Genomic DNA, 20,388 nt, shown 5'->3' on the forward strand with positions numbered 1-20,388 from the left:
GGGTTTATTATTTTAACGGTAAACCGGTGTTTTGACCAGATGTTTTTACTTCGGCTCGACTCGGCTAGTTTTGATGGAGAAACCTACTGTTCGGCTCGTGTTTGGCTCGGTTCGACTCGGCTCGATTTTGTTCGATAAAAGCTCGTGTTTGGCTCGTTCGTTAACGAGCTCGAACACGGTTTTCTGTTCGTTAAGAAAGCTCGGCTTGGCTCGGTTCGTCAGAAAAAAAACTGAAGCTCGGCTCGATTCGATCAAAACTCGGATCGACTCGGTTCGTGAACAGCTCTAGATGTATGCACATAACAAATTATCACATCGCACTGCTGAATTAAACTCGTACAATCGTCAACAATTTTGTGAAAGAGAAATCTGCCTAAATTTCCATGCACTACATCAATAAAATTTCTCACTAAAATTATTTGACTGCATAAAGAAAAAGATAGTCGAGAAAAAGCCACACTACACATTATGGTAAATTGTAACGAATAAAATTTTCATTCATAAAAATTTTGATTCTTCTATTTACATCACACAACTAACACATAATGACCGGAAGAAATAGAAAAGCTACATTCCACAAGGGTTTCCAAACTTAAATTTGCACATCTCACTTTCCGGGAACAAAGTTGGTGGCGAAGGCCCAAGCGTTGTTGTTAACGGGATCAGCAAGGTGGTCAGCAAGGTTCTCCAATGGACCCTTTCCTGTGACAATGGCCTGCACAAAGAACCCGAACATAGAGAACATGGCTAGTCTTCCATTCTTCAGCTCCTTCACCTTAAGTTCAGCAAATGCTTCAGGGTCTTCAGCAAGGCCTAATGGATCGAAACTTCCTCCAGGGTAAAGTGGGTCAACAATCTCTCCTAGTGGCCCTCCTGCAACACGGTAACCCTCGACAGCACCCATCAAGATGACTTGGGTAGCCCAGATGGCCAAGATGCTCTGTGCGTGAACCAAGCTTGGGTTGCCCAAGTAGTCAAGTCCACCCTCACTGAAGATTTGGGAACCGGCCTTGAACCACACGGCTTCACCAAACTTGACACCGTTACGGGCCAAGAGCTCCGGGAAAACACAGCCAAGAGCACCAAGCATAGCCCATCTGGAGTGGATGACTTCAAGCTCACGGTTCTTGGCAAAGGTCTCGGGATCAGCGGAAAGTCCAGCAGTGTCCCAGCCATAGTCACCTGGGAATTCACCAGTGAGGTAAGATGGAGCTTCACCAGAGAATGGGCTTAAGTACTTGACTCTGTCCGGGCCGTACCATGGGCTGTCAGAAACAGTGACTTTCTTTGCAGTCTTTCTCATGGAAACTCTTCCATTTCCAAAGAGCTCAGATGAAGAGGGAGCTACTTGCACAGCTTTCCCAGCAAAAGAAGGGGAAGAAAGGGTCATTGTTGAAGCAGCCATTTGCTAAAATGAGCTAAAAATGTACTACTTCAACAAAGTGTGTATTGTATAAAGATTATTGTTGGCTTGAGTACTTCGATGCTTTGCAAGAAGGCCTATATATATATGAATTGGAGAATGTGGGTCATTATCTTTGGAGATGTATTGTTGTATTCTCATTGGTTGATGAAATATCAGATACTGAATTCCATATATCTGTGTGAAGTGTAAACTATCCACTTGTGGATTTATTTATTATGTATAGCATTCTGTGACTGTTATGTGTTCAAAGAAGAGTATGAATAATGACCACTTATGTGATTGGTTGCAAATTCATGACTTTCAACATCAACCGATTCTATTATCTCAAACAGCAGCATGAAAACTTTCATTTGAAAAATTAGAACCAAATGCTGTAGTTTTAACTTGTATAATTTGGTCACGTATAACTATATATTTTACAGTTGATTGTCTGATACAAGGATTTAGGAACCTCGATTGTTTTATGTGTATTCCTGTCACCTCTTATTAAGAAGGTGCACGCTAAAACCGAAGCAGAATTAATAATGTGCATAAACTTAAAAATAAGGGTTAATTATACATCAGTTTGTTAACAAAACCGTTGTCTATTGATATCTTTAACATCTTGAAAAAAAAATATCGGTATTTATAACCGATGTATAAGGACATATTTCTAGTAGTGATAGAAGCCTTGAACGAATCAATATCATTGTTTTGCCGATTCCCAAACATTTCAACAATTGTAATGTCAAAAACTACCTGCAAAACTCACCATCAGAATGGCATAGTATTAACCCATGTGTATTGGAATCAAATCATTTTAGTGAGCCAGCCAGCCTACTATATGCTCTTGTACACCAGGTTGCTCTAGAAGAAAATCACACACTTTTAATCATCAAATTTGATCGGAAATAAGACTTTTGGTCAGAAATACTGTCAAAATCGGAGTTGAATGTTGGTAAAAATATCAGAACAACCTTGACTTTCATTATCGGTAGATGGAAGGAGGATGTTCTCATATATATGCAGTAATCTTTTTAAAGTTACGTTTTGACAACCAAATAGCTAGACATTGTTATTAGGTCCAATGCAATGAGTGTGAAGATATATATATGGGGCCCTATCCACGGCCATAGTTGAATAGGGTCCACTTATAACCAACAAATCAGGACCGTTGAAGGAAAAAATGAATGGCTGGGATTCGCTACTGCCGCTATGTTTCATTGCGGCAACCGCAATGAAACATTGCGGCCTGGCCCACAAACTCCATTTCCCTTTCTGCCCTTTATCTATATTAATTCATTTATTAATACTTTTTTATCTACATAAATAATAATTTAATAAGATATTATTCTTAATATTTCTGATTAAAGATTGTATATTAAAAAATACTATAAAATATTTTTATAGTAAATTAAATATTATATTTAATATTTAATATTTAATATTTTAAAAGTATTGAAATATTAAATGAAATTAATAAATTCAAATCCCTTCAAATATTTAATAATAAATATTAAAATAATAAAGGAACATATTTTTGATATTTTAATATTTTAATTATTCAATATTTTTAATAATAAATGAAAATATTTGAATATTTAAAAATATTAATAATGTTAAACATTAATAATGTCAAATAAACACAAATATTATACCTCCGCAATGTTTCATTGCGGCCCCGCAATGTTTCATTGCGGTAGTCATTTTCCCTTACACACAAACACAGAAACTCAGGCACAAATACTCGCATATACACGCAGAAACTCAAAAACAGACACTCAAACACGACCATCAACGACATTGAAGCGATTTGAGACAATTTCAATCACAACCACTCCACTGATCTTCTTGTTCATCAGGTATACAAACGATTTATAGTTATGCACACACTTATACACACGATTACACCAACACACACACGATTATACAATGAGTTTGAGTGCGATTTTATTCGATTACTATTCGATTTTTTTATGTGAATGTGATATGTGTTCGAAATTATGTTGATTATGTGATAATTAGGGTTCGAATTAGGGGTAAATTAGTTAATAATTAGGTTAAATTAGGTTTCGAATTAGGGGTAATTTAGATTAGGTTAAATTAGGGTTCGAATTAGGGGTAATTTAGATGGGTTTTGTGTGTATTTTGTAGTTTTTTTGATTTTAAGCTAATTTTTTATTAATGCCAATGAAGTGTTTGATGAAAGTCCTCTGAGAATTAGTTTGTTTTTTACATTAGTAAGTAGTTGAAGGGTATCATTCTTAAGCTTGAGATTTTTTACATCAGTTGTCTAAACTGTTAAGGTGTGAAGTACAATATTTTAAGATCATTGCTTGAATTCAAGTACAATTTATCTTACAGTAAACTTTGTTTTTTGTTGCATTCTGGATAGAGTTTTTATGTCCACAAATTGTGATAATGCAACTCTACAAGATGGCATTCCACTCATTAGAATGTCATTTATTTATAAGAACATAGTAAGAATTCTTAAACTTGTCATTACCTATATCTTCTGCAGTTGTTGAGACACCAGATTGATACAAAAATATTATGAATATCTTATTCTAGTATTCTTTGCCATTCCTTACTAATTTCTTTCTTCATGTATATCTAATAAGAGAATCTTTAAAACAAATGCATAACCAGTATTTTAACCAAGAATTGTATAATCATGCTACATTATCTAATCTTATATCTACTACTCAAGTCATAAGAGTCCATATAAATAATATTATCATTCAGAAGGTGTGGGATTGGTGTTGTTAGTGACAGCATTGAAATTTCTACTCAAGTTTCTCAATGCTGGTTCCATGGCTAAAGAAAGAGCCACAGTTTTAGTCCAACTAAAATCAGAATTTTGACATATCGAAAACTGGAGTTTCAAAACACAGAAGTAGCTGAAGAGTATCATTCTTAAGCTGAAAGAATGTTTGTTTTCTTTTTCGTAATTACTGTTTGTTTGGAGTTGTACTGATGTGCTTTTTGGTTTAAAATATTGCAGATACTATGGACATGGAGTGTGGACCTCTTGATCGATCCTTGCTGACTATGCAGGACCACCATATTAGCAGTCTGATCTGGGAGGTCGGGGACAGGAATACCGTAGATGTTAGACAGCTGACAGCGAGGATGGGTGAGTGGCATATACTTCCAGATCAGCAGGCTCTGTTGGATGCATATGGTTTTGGGGCGTTCGGCAACCCCCGAGTGGTTCGGCAGAATGACATCAGACTCATTACGACCTTGATTGAGAAGTGGAGGCCAGAGACTAACACATTCCATCTGCCGTGTGGGGAGATGACTATTACTTTGGAGGATGTTTATATGATTCTGGGATTATCGGTTACTGGCCGTCCTCTCACCCAGGGCGAGCTTGAGCACCCGAAGGCGTGGTTCATGAAGAACTGGGAGGATCCGTCTATGTCAGAGCAGAAGCGCAGGGAGTTCTATAAGGATGGGCTGCATTTTAACCAGCTGAGGAACCGGTATGGGGCGAGAGCTGATACCAGAGATATGGATGCTGCTCAGATTGAGGTACAGTGCAGAGTGCATACACGAGCCTATATGTTATTTATTATTGGAGGCGTGCTTTTCCCTACATCTTCGCGGGACGTGGTGCATCCCCGGTATATGCAGCTGCTGATGGAGGAGTCGGAGATTCGTGATTATGCATGGGGTGCAGCTGTTTTGGCACACTTGTACAGATCACTGACTTTGTCGGCTGATAGGTCTGTTCGCACCTTTAACGGGTGTAGTCTACTATTGATGTTGTGGGCTTACGAGAGATTGGCACCCGGGAGGCCGGAGATTGCGCCTCAGCAGGAGATTCGGTGGCCGAGGGCGTGCGCGTGGGCCGAGCCAGTGAAGGTTAGTAGAGTAAACCCCCACCACCATACACATAACTACCGGGGTGATTTGGACAGTTTACAGCTACACTGGATGACATGGCAGCCGTATGCCAGACTTTACGAGAGAGAGGCTGATCCTGATGATGTTAATGCTACGCATTTCCCGGTGTGTCGTCATATGGCTCTTGGTCGTATCCCACTGGTAGCATTTGAGATCATTGAGTACCAGTATTCTGATAGGGTACTGAGACAGTTTGGGATGTGCCAGCATATACCGGATGATCCGTTTGACCACGCTGTTCTGAGGTTGGAGAGACAGTCTTCTTTTCAGCGGCCTCACCGTCTTGCTATGCATCAGCAGTATGTTGCCGAGTGGGAGAGTTATGTGGCTACGGGTGGGTCGGAGATTGCTGAAGGCGGGTTTATATCTCTCGCCGAGTATATGCAGTGGTATAGACGGGTAAGTAAGATGAGGATCGCTCGTTGTGTACCCCCTGAGGGCGATATCATACAGCCCCGTGACTGGTACCCTCAGCAGATGATGGGTGATGCGGTATGGTATTCTTCACTTGTTTCCAATTGTAGTCTTTACCTGTTTTCCTACAACTATTTAGGTTATTTTCCCGTGAATTATCGTTAATTCCCTACAACTACTTATAAAATGGATTAAAAATGAAAATAAGGACTTATTTAGGTTATTTAGGTTAATTTCCCGTGAATTATCGTTAATTCCCTACAACTACTTGTAAAATGGATTAAAAATGAAAATAAGGACTTATTTAGGTTATTTTCCCGTGAATTATCGTTAATTCCCTACAACTACTTGTAAAATGGATTAAAAATGAAAATAAGGACTTATTTAGGTTATCTTCCCATGAATTATCGTTAATTCCCTACAACTACTTGTAGAATGGATTAAAAATGAAAATAAGGACTTATTTAGGTTATCTTCCCGTGAATTATCGTTAATTCCCTACAACTACTTGTAAAATGGATTAAAAATGAAAATAAGGACTTATTTAGGTTAATTTCCCGTGAATTATCGTTAATTCCCTACAACTACTTGTAAAATGGATTAAAAATGAAAATAAGGACTTATTTAGGTTAATTTCCCGTGAATTATCGTTAATTCCCTACAACTACTTGTAAAATGGATTAAAAATGAAAATAAGGACTTATTTAGGTTAATTTCCCGTGAATTATCGTTAATTCCCTACAACTACTTGTAAAATGGATTAAAAATGAAAACAAGGACTTATTAAGGTTAATTTCCCGTGAATTAACCTTGGGGGATCTAATAACGGATCATCTTCTTCATCACTTTCATAGTCCTCATTTATTTTTTTCTCTCTCTCTTCTCCCGGAAAAGACTTAATCACATACTCCTTTTCTCTCTTGATCACGCTCATCAAGTAATTGTACCGCGGAACGGAGCAACTACCAACAACGGACAAACCTTGGAAAGCTTTACACAATCCACTATATCTTGCCGTTTGAGATTTTACAACATTACCAAGCATCCGAGGGGTACACGGTAGAGGTCCCGTAACTTTGTTTCCGTTTATTGTCCACCTCATTGTTACAAGATCTGGCGGTATCATCGTCTTTTGTTTCTTGTTAAGGTAACGGATCATGTGTCTACAAATCATCCCAGAATGTTCAAATTTTTTACATGTACAAGAATAACTCCCGTCGATGGAAACCTTCAAGAAAAAATTCCTTCTATTAATCTCCGGCAAGGTGGACTTTTCTACCAAATACATCTTTGAAAGATAATCTCCACAACCTTTCATGCTTTTTACAACAAAAGATTGACTTTTTTGAAGCTCTTTTTAAAAATCGCTTAAACATCTCTTTTGTGTATATCTTGGAGGCATGTATCTCCATTGACGAGTTAGAGAATAGTCTCCTTTCCTTGTACTCGGTGTCAAAATCGGCTTGAACCTCCCATAAATATTGTGAGTCCAAAGCTTTTTGTGAATTCTCAATGAATTCTTTCAAACCGGTCGACGCTTTCACATACTCATCAAAAAATGAATTCATAGACTCGCTCCTTGAGGTGGTAGTCATACCGGCGGAAAAATGTTGTTTCGTGAAAGCAAAAACCCATTGCCGTCTAATTGCATACATATCATTTAGCCAATTATGATTTTCAAGATCATATTTCTCTTTCAAGTCCTCCCACCTACCTTCAAATTCCGTTGGTGACAATGACTTGTAGATACATGCATTAAAATCCGTCTTGAACTCCGAGTATTGAGTATACAAAGTAGATAGTTTCTCGGGAAACTTGCTACTAATATGCCACGTACAATATGTATGGTTGGTGTTAGGCATAACCTCGGAAATGGCATTACTTAAAGCGATGTCTTGATCCGTAATAATGGTAATAGGTGGCTTGTTATCGACCGCTTCCAACCAAGTCTTCAAAACCCATCTATCAGTAGTCTCTTTCTCGTCCCTTATAAGTGCAAATCCAAACAAAATATTTTGGTAGTGGTGATTCACTCCCGTAATTGGAATAAAAGGCATGTCATACCTATTAGTCCGATATGTCGAGTCGAAAGTCACCACATCTCCAAAATTCTTGTACGCGTTAAGCGAACGAGGATCAACCCACACCAAACCCCTAACCCGATTCTCCTCATCCACATCCACTCGGTAGAAAAAATTGCCATCACTTTGTTTTTGCAAGTCTCGTAACAAAACCAATCCACACTCCGCATCACCGGAATCAAAAACCCGTCTTCGAATGTCACGTATTACATTTCGTACGTCTTGAGCGGAAAAACCAATTTTTTCAATACCACCACACGTCTCACTAAGTAAATTCATCACTTTCGGGGTCTCGATACCCGATTTGTTGAATAACTCAATCAAAGATTGGGTAAACGGATCTATGTTGCGTGATCTTTGCATGAAATTTATCTTATCCGATGTAACAATAGCATGATTGTGCTCTAGGTTGACCTTGGTTACTTCCCATTTGTTTGAGCTTACTTTGTGAGCAACACACATACGAGCACGACAACAAGTTCGAGGAATAACATCTCAAGGTCGTTTCCCTTTAGCCCTATCTTCAACTTCCAAGGGTTTTGGGCCCAATCTTCCACCCTTTCGACATATATACAAACGTGACGATATACCACCATTTCTTGAATCCTTATGACTACTTCGAATAATTATCTCGAACCCTATACTTCGACCATAACCTCGATAAAAACTTTCCGCTTCATCCAACGAATCAAACATCATACCAACACAAGGAACTACATCATTCATATTTTCGATAAAATTTTTATCATTAATTTTATCATCATCATCGTCATTAAAAGAATCATTACTATCATCGGAATCACCGTGAACATCGTGATTCTTCCAACCGAAACCAACATCATCATCACTATGCGTTTTTCGCTTCCCCGGATCATTAACTTTATCTTCAATACTATCAACATCTATTACTTCATCATCATTAAAGATTTTACGATAAACCCTCTTTTTTGTGTGGGGGGTAACATAATTAAAATCGTTATGATCACTAGATGAACTTGAATAATCAAATAAATAAGAAGCCATGGATATTGAATACTAACCTTTTTTTTCAGAAGAATAAATTTGAGCAGAATGTTAAAAAGCAGTGAAACAGCAATGTTTCAAAAATACAGACATTTTAAGGTAGGTGTGTGCATTAAATGCACGCCCGCAATGTTTCATTGCGATGGCCGCAATGAAACATTGCGGCACTGTACAAACCCCCAAGCCAATAACGGTAAATATTTGCAGTTTAAAAAAAACTTTACAACGTACCCCAGCAATGTTTCATTGCGGGGGGAAGTGTCCACCGCAATGAAATATTGCGGTTGGGATGTTTATTTTTGTTATTTTCTTTAAAATTAGAAAATTAATCAAAAATAATTATAAAAAATAGTTTCTAGACTTATTATATTTCATTTAATATGTTAAATGTTATTTTGAAAATATAAATGTTTATAAGAGTAACTTAATTATAATATGCAACTATTTTACATAGTTTTGTGAAAATTTTGCATAATAGTTATGTCAAATGATATTTCTTGACGTGTAAGTTGTAAAGTACAAATTTTGACGATCCAACTATATGGATGTTAAAATATAATGATTATAATAATTAAGAAAAATTATTTTATAAATAAAATGCGGTATTTATATATAGTTTGTTACCAAGAAATGTTTAACATTTTGGGGGGTAAATTATTTTATATTTTTTTATAGATAACGAAAATTCGATAAATTTTTATTTTTTTAGATTTTCACATTTTCAAATTTTAGTATTATATTTGTTTATTAAAATTTAAAATTGATAAAATATATTGGACAAGTACAAGAAAAATAAAACATTAAATAATTTATTTCATTCAAATATAAATGGAGTACATTCAAATATTTTTTCAAAACAAATACATAATAACATTTTATGTCGACGAGAATGATCAAACTTTAACGGTGTTGGAAGAACCGCCTTTATCACCCTTATCGTCGTCTTTCTTTTTCTTCGACTTTTCCGCCTTCGCTTTAGCTTCATTTTCTTTTTTTTCTTGCGCTCAAGCGTCATTTCAATACAGCGGAGAGCTATTTCCATGTCTTCTTCTCCTTCGGGCCCGTCGTAAGCCATACCATCTATAATTACCTTATTATTGTCTAAATCGTAGTAGAAAACCATTTTTCGGATATTAGAGAAGATAATGTTGTAGAGAAAATGTAGAATGAAAATAGAGAAGAGAATGTTGAAAAAAAAATGAGATGAGGCAGGACTATTTATAGATGAAAATCTGAATTTTAAAATTCACAAAATTAAATTTGGCACAAAAAAAATTTTGCTGAAAAAATTTCATTTGACTGTTGAAATTGCCGCAATAAAGCATTGCAGCGTGTCCAAACTGCCGCAATGAAACATTGCGGTGTGCCGGTCAAGCTTCTGCTCTATTGACCAGTCAATTCAACTGCCGCAATGTTTTATTGCGGCAATTTCAACAGTCAAATTAAATGTTTTCAGCAAAAAAATTTTTGTGCCAAATTTAATTTTGTGAATTTTAAAATTCTTATTAATATTGGCACAAAAATAAGTTTTGCACAAAAAATAAGTTTGACTGTTGATAAATTTTTTAAACTAAAATAACTCAATTCACTAAAAAGTATAAAATTAATAATATTATTTTTTTAAACTAAAATTATTCATACGATAATTTAAAGAAAAAGTACAGAAAAAATTAAATTGATAATATTTTAATATATTACTACTACTTATATTTAATGTTAACATATTTTAAAAAATTAATTACTGTTGAACATTAATATTATTTTTATACTTATATAAATAAGTTAAATATTAGAATAAGCTAAAAAGAGGGGCAGTTTGGACATTAAAAACTGGGAGCCTAACCAAAAATGAAATATTGCGGCCCAACAATGAAACATTGCGGAATGCGCAATGTTTCCTGTGCATGGTGACATCCCGCAATGTTTCATTGCGGAAGCCAGGACCCGCATTGAAACATTGCTTTCCCCGCAATGTTTCATTGCTGTGGGTTGGCTGGCTGTCCCCAACACATTGGCTCCTGATTATTTCTCTATATATATATATATAGTGCAAGTAGTCTACAAATAGAATATGAGAAGATTTGAGACCACAAATGTGCTCTGCTGTATTACCACAGCAGCTAAAGGTAATCCAATACTGGACGTTAATTTTGGAATGTTGGGTCTTCACAACTTGCATGTATTATATCGGCACAATCATTTGCGTTTGGGGCACAATGTAGTGCTTATTCTTCACAGCTTCTGTTTTACATATGGCTGTATTCGTTACTCCATCCGTGACCCTTTACATGTGTCCAAGGACGTTTCACACTATGATATTCTTTTTGCTCATAGATTAAATTTTTTGTATTAATTTTTCTGAATGCATGGCGGGATCAGAAAACTGCTAATCGACTCGGAAATACCAGCTAATCTTAAAAAAAAAAAAATTAAAATATACTTATTTTCTTGACCCCAATTTCGACTGATCTTCGAAAAACTGTAAAAATACTCGACTGATGGCTACAGATTTTCTAAAGAAATAAATCCTAGTGTAGAATAATAGTTCAGAGTCTAAATTTATGCACCTGATAATTAATTTAAAATTTATTTTCTGCAGGTAGTTTGGTAGTACGAATGAGTCCAGTAAGAAATTTCAATAAAATTCTGTACTCTGACAAACTTGCATGTGTGTAGTTGACACTATTTATTTAAGTATTCATGCAAAATCTTAATCCCTCTATTAATGTGGTTATGATCTTTGACTATGATGGTTTTGTTAAGACTTAATCAAGACCAAATACAATAATTAATAGTACTAGTTTATTACTTGATTGTAAGTTAATCATGCAGAATATATTTTTACTGTTTTTAAAGCTATTTCAAGCATCAGTTGTTTGATTTTCCTGATCCAGAAATTACTAATCCAATATTAGAACGTGGAAATGCTAATAACGTCAAACTTTTAAGAACTAAGTGCTGTATTAAGCATTATACTAATCCTATGATTTTATATTAGGAACAAACTTTTAGATGCACTCTCAAGTTACAGATTACATATGTACAAAATCGCTATAATTATGATCCTTTTCACACCAGAAAGTTACTACAAGTTATTAAATTGAGGAATCTACATTAAATTAAACACATAGCTTGTAAACTTAAAATGCACATGTTTTAAAAAACTTATATATAATTACAAGTCTATTATAACACAAAGTAAAAACAATGGTGACACTCTTACTAAATGCTACCTTTATAGCCCTTCTTGTTTTTTCAGTTCTAGTTGAGACTGTATTCACTGCAGAACCAAGCTTGGAAGTGGAGATTCAAGCATTGAAAGCATTCAAGAATTCGGTTACGAAGGACCCACTTGGTGCTCTTCATGATTGGAATGACTCTAGCCATCACTGCAACTGGACTGGAATCAAGTGTCAACCTTCATCGAAACAAGTAGTCTCGATTTCCCTTGTTGAAATGAAGCTTGAGGGCTCAGTCAGTCCATTTCTTGGAAACCTTACCAGTCTCCAGGTTCTTGACTTAACTTTGAACTCATTTAGTGGTCACATTCCTTCACAACTAGGCTTTTGCTCACAGCTTACTGATCTTATCTTTTATCTTTGACAATTATCTTGAAGGAATCATTCCTCCCAGTATCACTAACTGCACAAAACTTCTCAACATAGGTTTGGCTAATAATAAACTGACAAGAAAAATTCCTCGTGGCTTAGGAAAGTTACCAAATCTAACTTTTCTGAGTATAGGGAATAGTCAGATGTTTGGAGACATTCCCGGTGACCTCTTCCAGTGCATAGGCCTGAGCACGCTACAATTGAGTGGAAATTATTTTACTGGATCGCTAAAACCAAGCATTGGAAGCCTCACCCATCTCAAAATTCTGCACCTTGATACAAATTCATTTTCGGGAAAGATTCCTAAAGAAATTGGGAACCTTAGCCAACTGATTACATTATCTCTCCATACAAACAAATTCTCAGGCGTAGTTCCTGCTGAACTGTCAAAGCTAACCTTTCTCCAAGGCCTTGCACTGCACAACAATCTTCTGGAAGGTTTGATCCCGGGAAGCATTTTTGAGCTTAAAAAGCCATCTGAGCTTCAGTCGAACAATAACAGCTTCACGGGACCAATCCCAGACGCTCTTTCAAACCTCGAACAACTGTCCCTTTTGGATCTCAGCCAAAACAGGCTTTCCGGATCAATTCCTCAAACTATTGCAAAACTAAACAGGATTGTTATGCCCGCTTTCGGCCATGGCCCTAAACAGGTCCCTGTGGGTGCACTAAATAGCTGGACTCTTGTGTGTGAGCTAGAACCATGGATTTATATGACTTGGGCTCGTAACATGCGAGCTGGGCTCAAATGAGGACATGCGAGTTGGGCTCACACATGTAAGGTGAGCTCACATTTGTCATTTGGGCTCTCATATGCGAGCTGAGCTCGGTTGTGCCCACGCGAGGTGGGCTCAGGTGCCTTCATGCGAGGTGGGCTTAGCTGCCCACACGCGGGCTGAGCTCATGAGCCCACATCTTATAGAAACAGAGGTAACATTATATTTATTATTTGAAGGCGGTGCGGGCCGAGGTGACCAGGCCGGGCCGCATCGAAAGACTTTGTGTGCAACATGGAAAGTGACTCATAGATGACTGAGTTGCTCGTAGATTTCGGGGTCGACACGGGTTGTTCCTACAATCACGGGAAGGATTGCGGAGATGCCGCGAGATTGTAGGAAGCGTGTGGAGCCGATCGAGATTTACGTGACTAATTGGCTGAAGGCCTGACTTTATCGTGGGCTTGGGCTGCACGGGCTGAAGAGTCCTAACCCTAGCCTACGTGACTTGTTCCCCAAGAACTACGTGAGGCTTGATCCCTATAAATAGGGTACGTAGGCACTTGTATGGGACATGAGTCGACACTTGATAGAGAATAACAAACCCTATTCTTTCTTAAGGAGTCCACATACAAGCTCAGCCACCACCAAACAACCTTCCTCCGCCCTCAAACACTGTCCTTGATCTTTGTTCCGCCCATTAACCTCCACAACATTGTTATACGAAATTCTCCCTATAACATTTGGCGCTAGAAGGAGGGGTCGTTCATCTTAGGGAGAAAGATGACCAAAGAAAGCAAGCAAGCGACGACACCAGGGAGCGGAGGCAAGAAGGACCCTACTTTCGAACACACGCCCCCAGAGAATCAGGCGCCACCTCCACCAATTGCAACCGTGGACGGGCAGGCTGTGATGACGTATCTCGAAGGGCTGGCCGATCAGATGAATCAGATCAACGCCCGAATGTCAAAGGTAGAAAGAAGCTCGGTCCGGAACGCCAAGCGTAAGGCGCGCCGCCTCAAGGTCTCACAGCGTAGCTGGAAGGGCAAAGGCCCTCAGAAGAAGCTGATCCACGATTTTGATGACGTGGCAACCGAGACCAAACAGAAGAAAGAAACATCACGCGAAAAGGAAGATATACCCCGAGGCCATGATGAGCGGGGCAGCCAGATCTCTACGAGATCGGGGCCGAAGCCAGCTTCATCTGAGGCAAGGTCAACTAGCGTGCTAGACCGAGTGGGTAGAAAACTAAGCGAACATGACCTCAGGCTCAAATTGGAGAATTGTAAGAAGGAGAGAGAAGAGAAAGAGCCCGTGGATAAAAGAGGCTCGAAAAGGGAACGGGCAACGGCCCCTCCGGAAAGACGTCAACACACCTCACCCAGGAGGGAGGAGCGACATAGACGCAGATACAATCGTGAAGAGGAGTCGCAGGACCGAGCTGGAGGAGGGGGACGCCGCGAATGATCTCAGGGCTCACATCATTCGAGTAATGCGGGAGGTGACAGAGAAGGAGAAATTGTTAGAGTAAGGGACCTGAGAAGGATCTTAGATGAGATGGAGCAAGAGAAGAGAGGGCCCCCTGCTTCGGCTTCCCCCTCTCCGTTTACGGCTGCTATCCGATCATCCCCCCTACCTCGGGTGTTTAGGCACAACCCCGACCTTCTATTCAACGGCGAAGCCGACCCGGCGGAGTACCTTATTCAATTTAACACTGAGATGGAAGTCTATCAGGTGCCGGAGATGACCCGTTGCAGACTCTTCGCGGCATCACTCAGAGGTAGTGCCCAACAATGGTTCTCCAAGTTGGGACCGGCTAGCATAAGAACGTGGAGGCAATTGGAGGACTTGTTCGTCAGACAATTTCAGTCGACCCTCCACTATTCGCCTCCTGTGGCCACGTTAGCCAACATCAAGCAAAGGGTGGGGGAGCCCTTGGCAGAATACTTTCGTCGGTTCAACGCCGAGGTCCCCAAGGTGAGAGGAGCCAGTGAGGAGACCATCAAAAATTTCTTGATAGCAGGGCTGAAAGAAGGATCGAAATTTTGGAAGAGCCTCCAAGCGAGTGAGCCGAGGACCTTGGCCGAGTTCTATGAGCAAGCCGAACCCTTCAAGAGGGTAGAGAAATCGATGAGAGAGCTGAAAATCAGCGAAAGCTATCGAGACAAGAGGGACCGATCCTCAAGCCCTGACGAAAGGAGGAAGACATATCGGCGAAGTTCGAGCCCGAAAAAGTCTGCCCGTGGCAAAGAGACCACTAAAGATTCGGGAAGGCCTTATACAAGCAAATGGCAGACACACACCCCTCTGGTAGCCTCTATCAACCACATATATGCTACATATGTGGGGAAGGGGGTATTCAGGAAGGCAACTCCTCTCACAGACTACAATAAAAGAGACACTTCGAAGTATTGTGCATACCATGAGGCCACCGGACACGATACAGCTGATTGTAGACAACTAAAGGATGAGATCGAGACTTTGATTAGACAAGGGAAGCTTACGGAGTGGGTTGTCAAGGAGGTTCGAAGACACAGGACGGATTATCATACCGTCCCTCCTCCACCCCCAGAAGACAAAGAAAGGGTCCCTCGGGCTGGTAGTATTCATATTATTCTAGGCGGGTCTCACATTGGTGGAGACAGCCGGAAGGCGATGGACAGATATGCCCGGGAAGCAAAGGACAAGCCGCTCACCAACGTCAATCATCTAAGCCAAAGGCCCCCGGAGCTCTTTGAAAGGGAGGTCGATGATATCGTGTTTAAAGAGAATGATGCAAAATGGGTGCATTACCCTCATACCGATGCCCTAGTCATAAAAATGAAGATTGGGACGGTGAATGTTCACCGAGCAATGGTGGACACCGGGAGCTCGGCTGATGTTTTGACTTATGATGCCTACAAAAAACTGGGATTATTGGATAGAGAATTAACCTCAACAGGTGGGCACCTGTACGGGTTCACGGGAGACTCGATCGGAGTGAAAGGGACAATTCGGCTCCCGGTGACCATAGGAGAGGAGCCTCATGTGGCCACCCAGATCGCTATGTTTACAGTCGTAGACCAGCCTTGTGCCTACAATGTTATAGTGGGCAGACCCCTTATGAGGGCAATGAGGATGGTGACCTCGATCCATCACATGACGATAAAATTCCCAACCCCCACGGGGGTAGGCATCTTGAAGAGCTGTCAATACGAATCCAGGGTCTGCTACAACCAGGCACTCAAAGCGGCCGAGTCAAGAAATGCCTCAAGGGAGATAGCTGAAGCAGATGAGTGCGACATCCCCATGGAAGAGGCAGAGGGCAGGAAAAGAATACGTCCTGAGGGCCACGAGACTTGTAATTTGATTTCAATTGAGGAGTTGCCCGAGAACTACTTCGAGCACATGGGAATTCATGTGGAACCACGCCCAGGGGCCTTACTAATGGAAGCATCTCAGCCCATCATGTTGATACAAGAGGGGATTGTAGAGGAAGCAAGTGATGAAGAAGAGAGCCCAGAACAAATCACTGCAACACTTAGGAGAGGGAAGTGGGCACACAAAGAAACAACAATCACTATGGACCCACCCGACGGAATCACTCGAACTGTAACTGCGACCTCTGAACGCTTGATAAACCCGACCAAAGCTCACCAAACCGAGCTCAAGGATGCGGAAGGTTTGGCAATCACGGAAATGAAAAAAACTAGCGAGGCTCGAGCAGATCTAGACCCGAGAATGCCCTCAATGGTCGAGAGGGCCGGGGCCGCAGAGGACACAATCCCGATCTTGGTAGACCCAAATGATCCCTCCAAGGTACTCAGAATAGGCTCTAACCTAAGTCCTGACTTGAGAGAGGATCTAGCCCGCTTCCTAAGGGAGAATTTGGATGTCTTTGCATGGTCACACTCCGATATGATAGGACCCGAAAAAGAAGGGGGTTAGGCAAAAGAGACGGCCGATTAGTGGAGAGAGGGCAGAGGCCCTCAGAGAAGAAGTGGATAGATTAATGGAGGAAGGACTTGTGAGAGAAGCCTTCTACCCCGTGTGGCTGGCCAACCCTGTGCTTGTCAAGAAGCCCAATGGCAAGTGGAGGACATGCGTAGACTTCACCGACCTGAACAAAGCTTGCCCGAAGGACAGCTTTCCTCTACCCCGAATCGACCAGCTGGTTGATTCCACGGCTGGGCACGCGCTGCTTAGTTTTATGGATGCTTATTCGGGATATAACCAAATCCCCATGTATGGGCCAGATCAGGAGCACACCTCCTTTATTACTGATCGGGGCCTTTACTGTTACATCGGGATGCCCTTCGGGCTCCTTAATGCGGGGGCAACCTATCAGAGGCTGGTGAATAAGATGTTCAAACATCAATTGGGGAAGACTATGGAGGCCTATGTAGACGACATGCTGGTGAAATCGAAAGAAGCGAGGGATCATGTCCGCCACCTGGCAGAAATGTTCCAGATCCTAAGGGAGTACAGAATGAAACTCAACCCCCAGAAATGCGTGTTTGGGGTTGAATCGGGAAAGTTTTTGGGATTTATTGTCAACCATAGAGGCATTGAGGCCAACCCAGCCAAGATACAAGCCCTACTCGAGATGAGATCCCCTCGACGGGTGAAGGATGTTCAAAGCTTAACGGGACGAGTGGCTGCCTTAAACCGCTTCGTCTTAAAATCCTCCGATAAATGCCAAGAGTTCTTCAAAGCAATCAAAGGAGTGGGGAGGAACTTTAAGTGGACCGAAGAATGTGAGGAAGCCTTTCAGAACATAAAGAAGCATCTCAGTAGCCCTCCCATGTTGTCCAACCCAAAAGCAAGAGAAACTTTGATCCTATACTTGGCCGTCTCCGACTTTGCAATAAGTGCAGTATTAGTCCGAGAGGAGGATGGTGTCCAGCTCCCGGTATATTATGTGAGTAAAAGGCTAGCCGATGCCGAGACTCGATACACAAGCCTCGAAAAGCTAGCGTATGCTCTGATTCTGGCCTCCCGAAAACTCAGGCCCTATTTTCAGGCACATAAGATAGAAGTGCGAACCTCCTACCCCCTCAAACAAGTGATGCATAGACCAGAATCTTCTGGTCGAATGTTGAAGTGGACGGTTGAGCTCGGCCAATTCGAGGTGGATTATAAGCCAAGGACTGCGATCAAAGGCCAAGCCCTGGCCGATTTTGTGCTAGAATTTCCCCCACATCAAGAAGTGGAGCCGGGAGCCCTTGTTGTTATACCTAGCACAGAAGAAGTTGGACTGGAGAGACAAAATAGTGCCCCATGGTGGAGCCTATATGTGGATGGTGCCTCTAACGGTGATGGAGCAGGAGCTGGAATCGAGCTAATCAGCCCAGAGGCTCACAAAATCAGACATGCGACCCATCTGGCCTTTCATGCAACCAACAATGATGCTGAGTATGAGGCCCTGATCAACGGTCTCAAGCTAGCTTTGGAAATGAAGGTCGAGAATTTGAATGTGTTTAGGGACTCCATGATTGTGGTCTATCAGATAAATGGGGGGTATCAAGCTAAGGGGCCGAGAACAGAGCTTTACCTGAAGTGCGCACAGAGGATAATCGCAAGATTCAATGAGGTGAGGCTGGAACTAATCCCGCATGGGCAGAATGAAGGCGCGGACGAGCTAGCTAAGCTCGGCTCACGCCGCGAGAGCACTTTGCTAGGGACCGTGCCCCTTGATATACAGAGGCAACCTAGTGTGCCCGAGCACGAGGTGGGCAGTCTCAATAATGAGCTCGGCCCCACGTGGATGACATCTATTCTAGCATACATAAGAGAAGGTTCACTTCCAGATGAAAAGAACGAGGCAAGGAGAATAAAATACAAAGCAGCCCGCTATGTGATATACGACGAGATTCTATACAGAAGAGGGTTCAGTGTTCCTCTTCTCAAATGCATACATGGGGAGGAATGCAACTACATCCTAAGGGAAGTACACGAGGGTATTTGTGGCAATCACTCGGGGGGTAGCTCTCTAGCTCAGAAAATCCTCCGTCAAGGCTACTACTGGCCAACGCTGAAAAAAGACGCCTTTGAATTCTCCCGAGCTTGTGATAAGTGTCAGCGATATGCCAATTATTACAACAACCCCGTGGCCTCTCTCACATCCCTCATGAGCCCCTGGCCCTTCTCCATGTGGGGAATTGATCTGATTGGGGAACTCCCAAAGGCCAGGGGAGGCGTCAAGTATGCGGTAGTTGCGGTAGACTATTTCACTAAGTGGGCAGAGGCCGAGCCCCTAGCCACTATCACAGCAAGAAAGCTCAGGGAGTTTGTATACAGGGCTATTGTATGTCGCTATGGCATCCCTTACAAGCTGATATCTGACAATGGGAAACAATTTGATAGCAAGGAGATGCGAGAGTTTTGTGAGCAGCTGGGGATTCAGAAGAGCTTTAGCGCAGTCTGCCACCCCCAGAGTAACGGGCAGACAGAGGCTGTTAATAAAATCATTAAGCATACCTTAAAGGCAAAGCTTGAAGAGAAGAAAGGAGCATGGCCAGAAGAACTCGCCCAGGTCCTATGGTCTTACAACACTACACCCCGAACCACAACTGGAGAGACCCATTTCTCTCTGGTGTATGGGTGTGAAGCTATGGTGCCCGTTGAAGTGGGAGCAGGATCTTTTCGAAGGGACAACTATGACTCAGAGGCAAACGAGGTCAATCATCGGCTCTATTTGGATATGATCGAAGAAACTCGAGAAGAGGCTCAGATCAGGATTGCGGCATATCAGCAGAGGACAGCTAGGCATTACAACAGTAAGGTTCGAGCCCGAACTTTCAAGGTGGGAGATTTAGTTCTGCGCCGGGTCATGCCAAATACCAAGGTGGTAAGTCACGGAGTCTTGGGAGCAAATTGAGAAGGCCCTTACAAGATAAAATCGGTGCTCTGGGAGGGAACCTACCACCTCAATGATATGCAAGACAAGTTGATCCCAAGAGCCTGGAACGCGGAACACCTTCGCAAGTATTATCAGTAATATTATTCTTTTCAGACTTAGTATTATCTTCAAATATTCCTAAGTCTCGGGGGGTAGTGCCATATAGGTGCCTCCCTGAGACCACAAGCATGTATTCCTTTCACTTCCCATTATCTATGAATAAACGATTGATCTCTATTTGTGCACTTGATATTTTAACTTCTGTTAATAGATTAAATACCCAGCAGGGGACTCCATCCTTGGGAACCCATGCGAGGACAGAATAGTTGTTTTATTAACATGTTAA

The 20,388-nt window shown here is 41.2% G+C and overlaps 2 protein-coding genes across 2 annotated transcripts; both read right to left on the reverse strand.

The window, feature by feature from the left end:
* Positions 1-607: 607 nt before the first annotated feature.
* On the reverse strand, positions 608-1,428 carry LOC141675247 (chlorophyll a-b binding protein, chloroplastic-like). Its single transcript, XM_074481957.1, has one exon. It carries the CDS (start codon positions 1,403-1,405, stop codon positions 608-610), a length of 798 nt encoding a protein of 265 aa, XP_074338058.1. The 5' UTR covers positions 1,406-1,428.
* Positions 1,429-6,981: 5,553 nt separating this feature from the next.
* LOC141673697 (protein FAR1-RELATED SEQUENCE 5-like) lies at positions 6,982-8,274 on the reverse strand. The gene has a single exon (XM_074480442.1). It carries the CDS (start codon positions 8,272-8,274, stop codon positions 6,982-6,984), a length of 1,293 nt encoding a protein of 430 aa, XP_074336543.1.
* Between the last annotated feature and the right edge of the window lie 12,114 nt (positions 8,275-20,388).

The sequence above is a fragment of the Apium graveolens genome, chromosome 7 (genome assembly GCF_009905375.1).
Source record: "Apium graveolens cultivar Ventura chromosome 7, ASM990537v1, whole genome shotgun sequence".
Classification (NCBI taxonomy): Eukaryota; Viridiplantae; Streptophyta; class Magnoliopsida; order Apiales; family Apiaceae; genus Apium; species Apium graveolens.